A 14,569-nucleotide genomic window follows, 5' to 3' on the forward strand; every position below is an offset into this window, starting at 1 on the left:
AAACCCCAGAGCTAAAGTGACATTTGAACATGAAATACTGGATGGGTTCCATAAATCCAAGGCTAGCTGACATTTGAAGTTGCTGATTCACCCTTAGATGTGGAGATGTACCGCCCACGCAGCACCATGTGGAACACGCCGCTTTAATGGTCCAGATGAGATAGCGGCCGTTCGAGAGGAATCCAGTGACATGTTGAGCGTGTGGAAAAATGACCTAGACTTTCACGAGCATGACGCACCAGAGATATGGAGGGACGAAACCACAATGTCCTAATTCAGGGACAAAAGATGTCTGACAAGGCACCTGTGGGGTTCAAACATGAAGTCTACACACCCCTGTCAATCAGGTTTTACAATATAAAAATCAAGATAAATAATCAGACACGGTCTCTCGACTCAAACGAAAAACGAGATAGCAGTTGCATAAGTGTACACACCCGCTCATAAATGGGAGTCAACGCAAACCTGCCATGATGGAAAGGGATTTTGATCGAGCCCAAATGAATTGATCCCAAACACATGTGGGGATAATAAATTAAGGCCCAATGGAATGTACGGATTTTTTTTGTTTATATTCTCTGCGAAGTTGGCAACAAAAATAGCAACAACTGAGAGTGATGTTTCCTGACTACTCACTCTCCGTGAATGGCCTTTTGAGCTCCTTTGCACGAATTCTACGATGTATGTCAGTCTTCCAACAACACTTGCAATCATCATCTCTTATCAATGGTCATGTCGAGGATTACAGCTTTCGTCTCTAATCCTACATTAAGGATGCATTCTCATGATGGCTGTGACATCACCAAGGCCAGCCCGCCGCAGAGAGGGCACAAGGACAGGAAGCCAAACACCACGGGGGCGGATTAAGCGTTGTCGCCGAGAGAGCGGATGATGAAAAAGAAAGAGGAAGCCAGCGTGCGGATAGAAATAGAAACAAAATCCAACAGAAGTCAAATACACCGTGGATTTGCTTTCTTAGATATTATGGCACAGCTTGACTTTCTCTGGTAAAGATCCAAATCAGTCAGTCCTCTAATAGGAGCGCTATGATCAACCTAAAGCGTTTGATTGCACATTAGCTGGAATGTAAATAACCAAAGCGGACCTCAAAACTGCCTTATGCATTTTGTACACCCAAGATAAATCCACTTTGGGTGAACTCAATACATTCCAATGCCGAAAGCAACCCCTCAATTAAAAATACCCAATATTGTACTGTGTGGGTTTATTTAGATTGGGTACCTGCAGAGACGCGTGGGCAGTCTGGCAGCATGGAGTCCAGTGGTGTGTCCAAAGGCTCTGGACTTGAGACCCAGTTGCAACAATGCTACAAGGACACAAAAGGTAACTGTAAAATGTGATAAATCCAAGAAAATAAAAAAGCATTAATAGCATATCAGCAGTGTTAATTTTTGTGCGAACTGTCCACATCAGCTTGAGTAAATATTATGGATCAGGTGTACCTAATGAAGTGGTCAGTGAGTGCCGTCTCAAAGAAGAGAACCACTTTGAAGCAAATTGAGATATGACAAAAAAAATAAGACATGGGGCAAAAAAAAGAGATGGAGGAGAAAATGGAGATGCGAGAAAACCAAGACAAGCTGGAAGGGGGGCGAGAGAGAAGAGTGTGTGAGTGAAGGAAAGGGGAGGGGGGGGGGGGGGGGGGAAGAGACAGGAACAAGCAATTAAAAGCTCTGTGACATGTTGCTTAGACATCTTGCTGTTTGTTTGTGTGTGTGTGTGTGTGTGGGGGGGGGGGGGCTGAGGCCCAGTGCCATGGTGGATCAGTGAGTACACTGGGGGGGAGGGAGTCTGCCCAGTTTGCTGACCCATAACCCCCCGCAAACACACGCAGGCCTCTCAAACCCCCCAAAGTGTTTGACAGCACGATTGTCAGAAACAGGAGTGGAGCTCTTTATCTACTTTTGCTCGCTTCATCTTCCAGATGCCTCTTGCAACATTTTCAATAAAGTCAAACATAAAAACACAACAACATCTGAAACACAAAATGATATTTGGTCCCATATTTTTCCAAACAAATCCATTATTATTGAATATTGCAGATGCTTACATGTTCAAATGTCCTTTCAGAGCAACTAAACGAGAATTTACAAAAGTGGAACGCTAAAGCCAGGAACGGAACGAGTGAAGCGGCCCAAATTGTAGAAGACAAAACAGAACAGAGGGAGGTTTGTTTTAAAATATCCGTCGATGGTATTAAAACTGTCATAAGTACAATTTATCGAGGAAGGGAGTAAACCGGCTACGTTGGATTAGCTTCACGAATGTCATGCTGAACAACTCTTTACTCAGCTGCTTGGGAGTTTTTATTTTGGCGGAGATGGCAACATATCAAAGTGCGTTTCCCCTTGTCGGAGAGCATGTGTTTGTGTGAGCGCTCGAGCCGGGAAAAAGGGCGGCCGCGAAGGAATGCTTGGAGAAGACATTGGCCTGATAAGATAAAAGTTGAATAGAAGAAAGCCAACATGTAAAAAGATTACAACATGCAGCTGGCGTCCTTCTGAATCACTGCTTATCTGCTCTTGTTTACTTTCACCCTGGCCCATTACAACGTTGCGCAACAACTTTGTGTGTCTGCTGCTGCGGGTGAGGGTCACCCCCGTTGAATGGTGGGGGGTCTTCAAAAGCTAGTTTGCATTTTTGCACTCGGCGACCTTGACTCCCAAGGCTCGGACTGACACATTTATGAGCCATCTCTCACTTCAGCTCCACCCCGAACACCCAAACAAGACAAACGCTACATGTGCGCCTGTAAAATTGCATCGTATTTTCTTATTCATATGTTTTCATTTTTCTGTACCGATATTAAAACACAAATGATAGCTGAAGGCTTATTTAACCCATCTGTTGTTGATGGGAGCTCCATCAAAACAAATATTTTCTGTTACGGCCTGTTTTGACGTGTCTTTCTCTTTTGTCCCACCGACGATATATTTAATTTCGAGCTTAGCGACAAATATAGAAACTGGTGACAGAGGTGATTATGATGAAACATCTGCCCCGTGTACACAAATCCTCTGCAAATATCAACAAGACATGCGGAAATTCCATCGGGACGTGTGTACAGAAATGACTGTTATTAAGATAAAAGCAATAGGCTCATGTGAGATTTGTAGCAGGGAAATAAATATGAATTTGAACGAAATGTGGGCGGGGAAAAAAGACCCCGATTGGAATCGGAAGGAAGGGAAAGCAGCGAGGCTCCTCGACTCCTCCCTTCACCTTGACCGTTACCACCAGGTCAAAATAGATTTGTCATAGCAACGCTGCAAATGTGCTGCGGGAGAGCAAGCGCCACATAAAAGCAAAGCCGGCTTGGATTTGAGAGCCGTGACAAAAGGATGGCACATAACATTGCATGCTTTCGAAACGAATAGCATCGTCGCTTCGAGTCACGCCAACCCACCGATCAATAGCGCCCAATCAGACAGCCTGGAACTATCAGATGTGTACGCGGAGAGCGTGTGCATTGGGCATGACGGTTCCCCTCTGATGCAATGTTATGATCGGAGTAGAAAGGATGAGTTGCCTCAACCTAGACATACCGTAATTTTCTGACTACAAGTCGCGTTTTTTTTAATAGTTTGGGTGGGGGGGGTGACTTATACTCAGGAGCGACTTATATAGATGTTTTTTTTCACTTTTTTGGGCATTTTATGGCTGGTGCGACTTATACTCCGGTGCGACTTAATAGTCCGAAAATTACGCTACTGTTTTTCTATAAATAGCCAGAGACTAAAAAAGGACCAGCAGTTGTTTGTTCCTGATCTGTTCATAACAAGAACATTTGATTGACAAACACGATTGCTCCGAATCAACACTTTGTGCTTTATTCTCGTACGACGCCTCAACACAGGTTTCCCTTTGCGCCAAAGTGACCAAACAATTAAGTCACGTAATTATCTCGCTAATGAATCACATCACAGCGTGCTGTTGTATTGATCCCAACCTCAAGATAAACAAACCAGTGTAGCTTGTATACAATTGCGTGTGTGAATACACCTGCCACTACTTTATTGATTCAGTCTCTTCGAAAGCTGAGGTACGAGCTGGAAACTGTGCACAAACTGTACAAAAAGTCTCCAAAGCCATAAAACAGCTGTCAGCCACCAACTTAACTTCCCAGAAAGTTGCCCGCCTTGCTCTCTTGTCCAACCCGTTCTCATTTTCTCGACTGGCTTTCTATGGATTAGGATGGTTTATTCATGATGGTACAGTAGTGTACTGTGTGTGTGTGTTTGTATAAGCTCTAGGCAGGCCACTAGAGTGTGACAGCAGGCCAGCACTGTGACAGGAGACACCTTGGAGACTGTGACAGGCTGCCAGCTGTACGCCATCATTCACATTTCCCTCTCTCACACACATGCACACACACACACAATGTTGCACCAAACTACTCATCTTTCTCCACATACATCTCTTCATCTCCTCTAGTCCATCTGCATCCTACCGGTCAGATATTCATCCTTTCTTCTTTCCGCTCTTTAAGGAAATTTGAATTTTTTCCGTCGCTGTCAATCGTCTCGAGATCTTCAAACCTTTGTTTGTACTTTCTCCATGCTGACGTCATTTGCCCCTCATCTGAACCATTTGGTCCATACAACCCAACCCAGCGGGCGCTGATCTCTAAATCCCATCGCCTCCTTTTTTATACTCCCCTCTCCTCCTCACCATCCGGCGACCTCGCTGACCTCAGAGGGAGGGAATTATCTCCGTCCGAGGAGAACAGAGCAGTGTACTGCTGGGGTGCCCCGACCTCACATGCACCCACTGCTGCGGGCACCCATATTTATACACCACCTCGAGCATTAGCAAGGGTCACTGCTAGCTTCACTCTGTGGTGTGAAGCACCATCTGTGCTGCACTACCAGTGTGTGTGTGTCTGATCACAGTGAGCAATGCCAACACTGTGATGGGCTTGTTAATGCAGTGCACCTGAGAGGGGTGGGTCACTTTTGGCGACTCAGTGCGTGGTTGTTTGTGCCTTTGAGATTAAATGGAATGATGGTAAAACCACCTCGGACCAGAACCGCTGTGACCCTGTGGTGGAATGGAACATAGATGAAGATTACGCTATTCAGAAAAAAGTAAGGTCGTTTGGGGGACATTTGAGGACGAACTTATAATGCACTATAAACTAAGATGTAAGCTATTTGGCGTGCTAAGATGTAAGATATTTGTCGTGATGTACACTACCGTTCAAAAGTTTGGGGTCACAAAATTGTTTGGGTGACCCCAAACTTTTGAACGGTAGTGTAACTATTATTATAATAAAATATTATGAATTAAATATTATAAATTATATCTTATATTTGTATAAGATTATATATAATCTATGAATATAAGTATACATATATATTATAAGATTTTTTACACAGAAGATTATATATATAATCTATAAATAATTATCTAAATAAATATATACACTACCGTTCAAAAGTTTGGGGTCACCCAAACAATTTTGTGACCCCAAACTTTTGAACGGTAGTGTACCTGAAATCATAAGTGCAACTTCTATCCCGTTGGTTTTAAGCATGGAAAAATAAAAAGTTACAATGCAGAAAAAAAAATAAATGGTTTGATCAATTACTAGGTTAATGAGTCCAAGAAAATTATTTTTGCCAGTCTCATTCCTCCTCGTGGACAAAAGACGGCCATTTTAGTTCTACTGTTCTGGGTAATCAACACAAATAGAAAATCGTTTAACGTCTCAATTATACTCCGTCCCGCGCATCCCTTGGATGGATCAAAAATAGGAAATGCAAGACAAGCGGGACAGTGCAACCTTGAATTCCAACGAGTCAAACCAACACACACAGCAAGGGATCTAAAAGTGGGAGGCTCATATTGGACATAAAATACAATTAACAATCTGATGATAACGCAAAGGTGTTCCTAATGTTGTGACTGGTTTTACCTGCTGCATCCAGTCCTGTGTGCTTTTACTGGTCTCCTGCAGCCACATGCTGTGAGCCGAATCCGTCAGAGCCACAGCACACACTTTGTTCCTTACCTCGGCTTCCCTGTGATTCATCTACGATGAAGAGCAAAAAAAAAAAGTGCAGTTAGTATATGATGTTTACCGCTTGCCAAACGACGCATGGACAAAGCCAATATATGACGGATAAGTTCCGTTTGATTTTAGCAACGATGCTACTTCTTTTGACAACGGTGGATACAAATGATTATTATGCTACCTGCGGTTATAGCATAATACTATAGTGAAATATGAAAGAGCCTCTCCACTATAGCGTGTCCTTGTCACGTACTGTGCAAATGTCCTTCCTTGTGCACGTTCAAATACCTTGGCTCCTTGGCTCCCATTCTTAATACCTTTTCCCTTCACATGTCACAGAAAGTGGCGTCTGCAGGACCATCTTGCTATTCCCCTCTGAATGTCAACGCCAAGGAAAATGTCACACAAAGGACTTGTTACCGTATGACAATAGACTTCCCACACGGTTGGAGCCACCCCAAGGAGTACTGGAGCCAGACCTTGGGAGGGAGCCTTTTCAATGCGCCTCACATTAAGATAAAATAGTGAAGAAAAGAGAACAGGGCTTACAACAATAGGTTAACAATCTTTTGCTCTGTACATTTAGGAGGGCGAGTTAGGACGTAATATAATATAATATAATATAATATAATATAATATAATATAATATAATATAATATAATATAATATAATATAATATAATATAATATAATATAATATAATATAATATAATATAATATAATATAATATAATCCTCCATATTTTGTTATGAGATACAAGATACTGGACAATATTCACCATACCACAAAAGACAACTATCTACGCTCATGTCTGTTCCATTACACAAACTCTTACAGTCATGCACACACCAAATCATCTGCAGCGCATTCCCATCCATGCATGGTTGAAGAACTTTCCATTGGCATAACAGGGCCTGTGGGACTAGCAAAGTCAACCCTTTCAAACTTGAAGCGTCAGCCAAGGTCCTGTTTTCTGGCCCGAGCTAGACAGACGAGTCCCCGTGGCAAAGTGGGCCATAAGCAGAGGCCAAGAAAATTCTACTTATAAAATCCGTCAAAGGATTTATTAGTCCAAACTTATTTTCATTGTTCCGCTTGATGGATGAGTCTTTATGTGCAGTTATTTTAGTCGCCTAACAAAAATCAGAATGGCTTTGGGAATTGGTCTCGATAAACAAAAGACAAACTACCGACAGCCATTGTAGATTCAAAGCACTGATTAACATTGGTCAGTGGTGACATAAATTGACCTGAGACTACACTAGTAGGAAAATCAAGGTTAATTTGGAGTTAATTAGTTGTAGCTAACTATAAACCCAACTACACATCCATTTTATGGTGTGAGAAAAAAAATAAATACTGAGATGATGTAGTCAAATACCTGACTTTCAGATCTGGACAAGGCAAGATTAATCATGTGAAGACAGGCTGCCTCATATTGTGTTCTTAGTCACAACAAGGCAGTAAAAAACAATCTTTGCAAAATGTAATTGCTTTGAAATACAACAATAGACCACATTGTTGCTTCTCCTCTCTAAACGGGATCCGCTCTCACGTTTCACCAGGATTCCCCATTTAGAGATCCATCCCAATTCAAAGACACTTAAGCCATGTTGTCGCTTTGCTCAAATTAGCAAGAAAAATACACGTGGCGCTCCCCCAAAACACGGCTTCTTGAATAACTCCAGCCTCCAGCTCAGCTCAGGCTCGATCAATCAGCCCCTCTGACAGCTCTCATTGCACACATATGGTAGGCTGTTGGAGCATTTGAGTTAATAGGTTGACAAATAGGCTCTCAAAACAATGTGGCTGCAAATTGCTGGAAGACTTTTTCGCTCTTCAAGCCACAATGATAACTGTGGTTGGTAAGAAACGACCATCTCTGGCGTTCACTTTCAACTACAATGGTGCAAAGCGTAATTTGGCTCAGCTACAATCAGCGCACCATAAAGAAGATCTAAACACGTGAAGTTGTAGAGAATAACCAATTTAAAATGAATACATTGAAGCGTGAGGGCAAAAGCATTTACTGTATTCATAATAAATCTGATATTGTTTATTGTAATGCAGATGACTTGATTGCTTGTGTTAGATGACAAATATAAATTTGTCATTAAGATTCACGATTCGCGCTCCCAACTCTCAACAAAGTTCCGCGGGACCCAATTAAGGTACCGTAATTTTCGGACTATAAGTCGCGTTTTTGTTCATAGTTTGGGTGGGGGGGGGGGGGGGGACTTATACTCAGGAGCGACTTATATACATATATATGTTTTTTTTCACTTTTTTGGGCATTTTATGACTGGTGCGACTTATACTCCGGTGCGACTTATAGTCCGAAAATTACGGTATTTCAAATAATCCTACCGACAAAGTAAACATTAAACAAGAATTCCTTGGCGGAGGTAACAATGCCGGCACATTCTTGCAAGTGGCCTGCAAGTTATCCGCAATGTTGGACATGCCGATCCACTCTGCAAACACACAAGCAAACACAGCAGCTGTTCGAACGGGCAAATGGAACAGAAACGTGGACAGAACCTGTTGAGCTAAAACCAACATGCAGATGTTGAGGGATTTCTCTGCTGGCTTTTTTTTTTTCCTCTAATGTGGAAGCAGCTGGATATGCAGAGGAAAGTTCAGGTGGGGGTTGGCCCATGGTGGGTCTGAGCCAAAACGGATATATCGAATAATGAACAGTTCTGATCGACGACTTAATGTTACAGCGTGGCACAAAGTATGAGGTATGAAGTATTTTTGTCGGGTTGCTCCCCTCATTGTGACACCAATTTAAGTGCAATTGCAAAACACAGCTGAGTCACCTGATGACCATGACTCAACATCAGCGCCGCCCCGTATCCACTCAAACTCTGGATGAACTATAAAATCCTTTTTCCCCTCTGCTGCTCCCCCGTAAAAACCAGTTCTTTTTCTGAGATCTCTGAAGTGAGCCCGGTTGCTATAGAGACGGAAACATCACAGATCTTTGACCCCCTGGTTGGCAAAATTCTGCTAAACCCAGCTTTTCATGGATTCTATGAAATAGCCAACTCCAGCAAAAAAAACGATACACACACTCACACACACATTTGTCTGGCCTTTGACCACATGGCATTGTTTCGCCATTTCCAAAGCTAATCTTTTTAAACAAAAATACATTTTTTTCCCTTCTTTCTCTGACGCTATATCCAAATACTCGTAACACTCAAAGACTTTTTTATTATAAGCATTATTTAGGCCTTTGATAATTATGTGTCAAAGGCAGTGAGAGCCACTCGATAATTAGACAGGGGGGAAAAAAAATAATGGTAATTCACAATGGAGATTCCCTTGGGGAGATAGGCAGACTCATCCCTAGAAAGAACGCAGACGGGTAGAAAAGAAGGAAGCCGGCAAAGACATCAAGATGGGAGCTCGTTTACTGTCAGAAAACCAACGGGAAAAGCCACAATTATAAACAGAGCGCAAGTGCAAACAGAAAGCAGAAAAATAACAAGCGCTAAACAAGTGACAGAAGGGAAGAAGAGTCCAGAGCGTGAAGATAGGAAAGGGAAGAGCTTCATAACCATCCACTCGGCTCAACTCAAAACGTGCCCGGACTGCACACAGATAATGTCAGACGACCCACTGAGCGCTGGAGCGCTGCTTAAATATTTGATTGATTAACTGTCCCGTCGCCGCCGGAGAGTACCGGGCGAGCGGCGAGAGCAAACACACACCAAACAAACAAACACCGCAATTTAGACAACACGTTCCCATAAATCTTAACACCACAAAAATGAAACAAGAGAACACAGACACTTACTGGAAAGCACCAAAAACTCTACAAAGATACAATAAGTGGCACAAGCTGGAAAAATAAACATCAAGCACGATGACTGATGCTAACGATGTTGTCACCATAAATCAATAGAAGATAACAGACTCCTGGAAATGGTGACGTTGCAATGTGTTCTCAGGAATTTTGCGGGGAATGGGACAAAGTTCAACTATTTGAGTGTGACCGGCAGCGGCAATGAATCACCACACTTTTAATTGATAAACTTTTGAGGTAGTTTAAAAAAAACACCGCTAGACCGTCAACATTTGGAGAATTCAATTCATTATACAGTTACCGTATTTTCCCAACTATAAGGCTGATGAACAGGTCTACATTTGATCATTTCCATTTATCGGGGGCATTTGGCACATTAAGCCTTTCATGAACACGGGGCAAAGTTGACCGGGCCGCTTCATTCGTGATGAATTACGACTTTCGACGTGAGGTCACAGGGAGGTGGGCAGTCTTGTGGGTGCGGTGTACTCAAGCACGCCGACGAAGCGAGTGTCATCCACTTACACACGTAAACACACTCATCTCTGGCTGTGAAAACACAGCCCCCCCACTCCCCGTGCTCCAACACCCTCTACGGGAAGAGACAACACCAGCGCTTCCTGTGGCTTTGATGCTGCAAAGCCAGGTCCCCTGTCAGTCCTCAGCTTCCTTTGTCTTAACCGCAGGAAGGAAACCCTCTGCAGCACGATGCCACGGGGGCCCTCGGGAGCTCCGTGTTTGTGCGCGTGTGTCGAAGGGCCGCACTAAGGTCACATGCATTGAGTTGCTGGCGTGAACTCTGGCAGTGGCTGTAAAAGGGAGGGAAAGTGCAGGAGGGAGCGGCAACAACTTCCTCCTGGCTTTCCTTTCACCGCTTATCGGCACATGCACCATGGAGGGACCATGAGGGTGAGGAAGTGAACCTGGACTGATAGGGCGAGGTGGGGAATTAGCTGAGTGACATTGTCAAAGTCGCGGAGGGCAGTGGGAGGTGGCGGCTCACGACTGAGTATGTTCAACATGCGTGTAAACGCACACACTTGAGTGGGAGTGGAAAGGAAAAGGAAGGGCAATAAATATTTACTGACACAGCACAAGTGAAGAATGGTTGTCCACTGGTGGAAACAAAAGGCAGAGGATGAGAAGCAGCGTGCCAGGAAACCTACCGGCTGCGGGCGCTGCGCCTCGCTTGTGCCCGTATGGAAACAAGAGGAAGATGGGGAAGGGGAGGGAGGGAGGGGGAGAGAAAAGGCAAAGGGGGGGGGGGCAAAATGGGGTTGTGGGTAATGAGTGCTCATAAACAATAACAGCCCGGCGGAGAGCAATTGCTGTACACTCAAGAAAATGGATTTAGTTTCTTGATGATTAATTTGAGTGAGAGTTTTTATGTGCTAGAGCATTGGGTCATGCATAATGGGACGTGCAATGTTTTTTTTTCTTTTTCTTTCTTCCTGCATTACGTCCACACGGGTAGTGCCGAGCGATTCGTCGACATCATCACAATTATTTTCAACATACTGGGAAATCTTCCTTTCTATATTTGTGGACACAATAATATCAAATGAGATCCAGTATAAAAATAAGGACATATTTCAGATGCTGATTAAAAAAAATGGCTTTTTTCTAATATATTTATAATATATCACCTGTTGCTGAACCAAACATTAACAATTAAATAATAATAAATATAGTCTGATATTATATATTAGATAATTGCTACTATATTATTATGATTATTATGAAAACCTAAAGAAGAAACAATGGTAGCTTCTGAACCAACGCAAAAAAAAAAATCTAGAAAAGTTTACTTGCTTCAAAAGTAGGATTGTGATGGTTACCACAACCAATTTCAAATCATTTCTAAGAACTGAAAGCACAGCAACATCTTATAAACCTCGCACAACAAAAGACTCCTAAAAAGTCACATTGAATTGATATTGACACAGTTAACAGAGGAGACAGTTGAATAAAATTAAGAGCATCATATATTGTTGAATGACAATAATTAGTGAAATTTGCCAAATGGACATTTCTCATTAGACAGCCTCCCTTAAAAAAAAAGTAGATTAGCAATGCTGCTTTTAATTAGCGTCCTGCGTTAATTGGAATAAATCGGACTTAAGAAAATCAGTGCGATGTACAGCAGCCAGCGTCTCATCATTCCCCAATCAACAGGCCACATTAAATTTGCTTTTGTGCATTGGAAACCATCCGATGGGCCTCATCTTCCTCTCCCTTTCTCCTTCTCCTCTTCCTTGTCTTCCCGAGCCTACGGCAATGCTGTAAAATAGAAAGCTAACCTCAATATTTCCCCTCACGGTGCTGGGACTTGCTGGCCCATTAAATTCTCCTTCCCATGTGTCAGCTTGCACATTTCCACCATGAAAATTCCGTATAATTAAACTTTCTTAATGATTTATAAGCTATAATAATAGCCCAAAGTATTTGAGAGCAGGTTAAAGGGACAACCTACAAGTGGACGCAAGGCGATGACCCTGTTTTAACGGTTTCGGATGGGTGGCGAGGGGGAACCATGCTGACAAGAGGAATAGGGAGGGAGGGAGGGAAAGAGGTAGAAATGGAGCGGGCCTAATAAGGGGTGTGCCGAGACCTCTGTGCGCTAACTTAGGGTGAAAGTGAGGCCTCTCTGAACTCTGGCAAAAGAGGAGACAGCTGACGACGGACCAACAAAAGCACACGCAGATGTTCACAAGATCTTACTGGAGGAAAGTGATGCTAGAACCGCAGAGGAAACGATAAAAGGACACAGGCAATTAAGTGATTTCACGATTTAAAAAAAAAAGCCTGAGTAAAAATTGTCAGAGTGAACTACCGTGGAGTAAATTTTAGAAATTGTGATTGTACGGCACTTTGTTTTAGTGGGACAAAGCATCAACAAATGAAAAAATAAATAAATAAATGTGAACAAATAAGTAACTGCATCAACATACTTTATCATGTTTTTTCACATATACACAACTACAAGACACTTTTTGTTTAAATTTATAAAGCGGGAATAAGTGTGCTCCAGATATCGGACTTTATGAATGGTCCTGTTTAGCGGGGTGATGAATGACTGTAATTTTTCTTGTTGTTCCCCACAAAAACCTCGACATAATACAGCATTGTAAATATGGCACAACTAGGCAACAGTGCTGCGTGTGCAGTGTTTTAGTCTGCTTCGTTAACAAAGCCAATGTCTTCCGCTACTTTCTTTGAAAACGCTTACCTAATATGTGGCTCAAGTTGAGTGAACTGAAAATTGCAAGGCAACAAACTGATAACATTTTAAGTTGGGCAATTCAACAAAATATTCTTTTAGTTTTGCCAACGTGAAAATTGGCTTCCTTGCATTCGTCCAACTTAAAAAAAGTAACTTGTTTCAGAGAAAACTATTTAGTTGCTTTCTTGTGCTAACTGCTGCCACCTTTTTTTTTTTTTTACAGTGTAGTCAATTGTTAGCAAACCACAAGCCTGTTCAAGCGGGTCAATTTGAAAACTGTTTTCTAGGACCCCTGGTAGTCTTGGGTGCTTAGAATTACGCAAACACACACACATGCACAGATGTTTACTCTCCGCTGCTTTTCCAATGGCCAGGATGATGTAATTGCCACTTAAGAAATCAGTGTTTTTTTTTCACACTCCACCAAAGCAGCAACAATGTGTGTTACAGTCTGGGTGTTGCTGTCCATATCCAGCACACACACACACACATCCAAGACAGTAACACACTGATTTTCTTCACTAACTACCCAGAGTTGCCACGCAGCTTGGCATTTCTCAAGTGCGATGCGCTGTGAGAATATTTGCAAAAGTTTCACTCACATCCTTAGACCGGAACTATTTGAGAGATTGTGAGCACGTAAAAGTTGAGTTCATTAGTAGCTATTGTAAAATTAAAAAAAAAAAAAGGTGTAACGGATAAAATAATGGTAGCAACATCTCGAGTTGGACACATTTTCACCTTGGCTGTGAATGAAGAGGGAGGAAGAAGCAAATGAGAAAATAACAAATGTGAAGGTTTAGATGTGTGTGTGTGTGCGAGAGGGGTCATCAAGGTTGCAGGAGGAGGATCTGAGAAGGATTAACTTCTAGAGCCACGCCAACCGTCCCTGAATGAGGAGCCACCATGCCAAAGATGGAAAACAGAATGGAAGAAAGTTACGGGGTAAAAGTGAGGAAAAAAGTTCTTCCTTGGTCTTATGTTTTTTTTTTTTTTTTTTTTAATGGTCCTTATTTGCTTTCTACTGTGCCACAGGGGGGAGAAGACATTATTAAAGAAACAGGTTGTGTCACCCACATGTACTCAAGGGAACAAGGACATAAGAGAGGCAAAAATACAGGAGGCTGAAGGAAATTAATGGAAATATATAACCATCTGAAATTAACTTTTCATTGCCACTAGCCATGATTTTAAAGAGCCTTTCTGGAAGAAAGAGACTTGAAGACATGTTACAAATTGGAGCGACTGAGAGGCTACCAAGGTAATTTGCCATATCAAGGAAACACTTTGCAGTTCTAAAGGCATTTACTTTCATAAACAATCGGATGAATGATTCAAAGATAAAATGGAGCAAATTACTTGGATGCTGTTAAGTATTCAAAATAAATTTGTCACGTGAAACCCAAAGGGGACAAAAAAATTATGTGGATTTGATTTTAATTATGTAACTTTTCTTTCTTCTGTTGAGCTATAAAACACCCGAATCAGAAACCGCT

The 14,569-nt window shown here is 42.3% G+C and overlaps 1 protein-coding gene across 2 annotated transcripts in view; it reads right to left on the reverse strand.

Moving 5' to 3' along the window:
* The window catches only part of arb2a (ARB2 cotranscriptional regulator A), a 101,863-nt gene that overhangs the window by 26,069 nt on the left and 61,225 nt on the right, over positions 1-14,569 (reverse strand). For both annotated transcript variants that reach the window (XM_061277757.1, XM_061277756.1), the window contains 2 exons: positions 5,939-6,055; positions 1,243-1,327 (listed from right to left, as the gene is read on the reverse strand). In XM_061277757.1, coding sequence (XP_061133741.1) covers positions 1,243-1,327; positions 5,939-6,055 — 202 coding nt within the window. The remainder of the gene's footprint in view (positions 1-1,242; positions 1,328-5,938; positions 6,056-14,569) is intronic.

Source organism: Syngnathus typhle, linkage group LG5, assembly GCF_033458585.1.
Source record: "Syngnathus typhle isolate RoL2023-S1 ecotype Sweden linkage group LG5, RoL_Styp_1.0, whole genome shotgun sequence".
Taxonomy (NCBI): Eukaryota; Metazoa; Chordata; class Actinopteri; order Syngnathiformes; family Syngnathidae; genus Syngnathus; species Syngnathus typhle.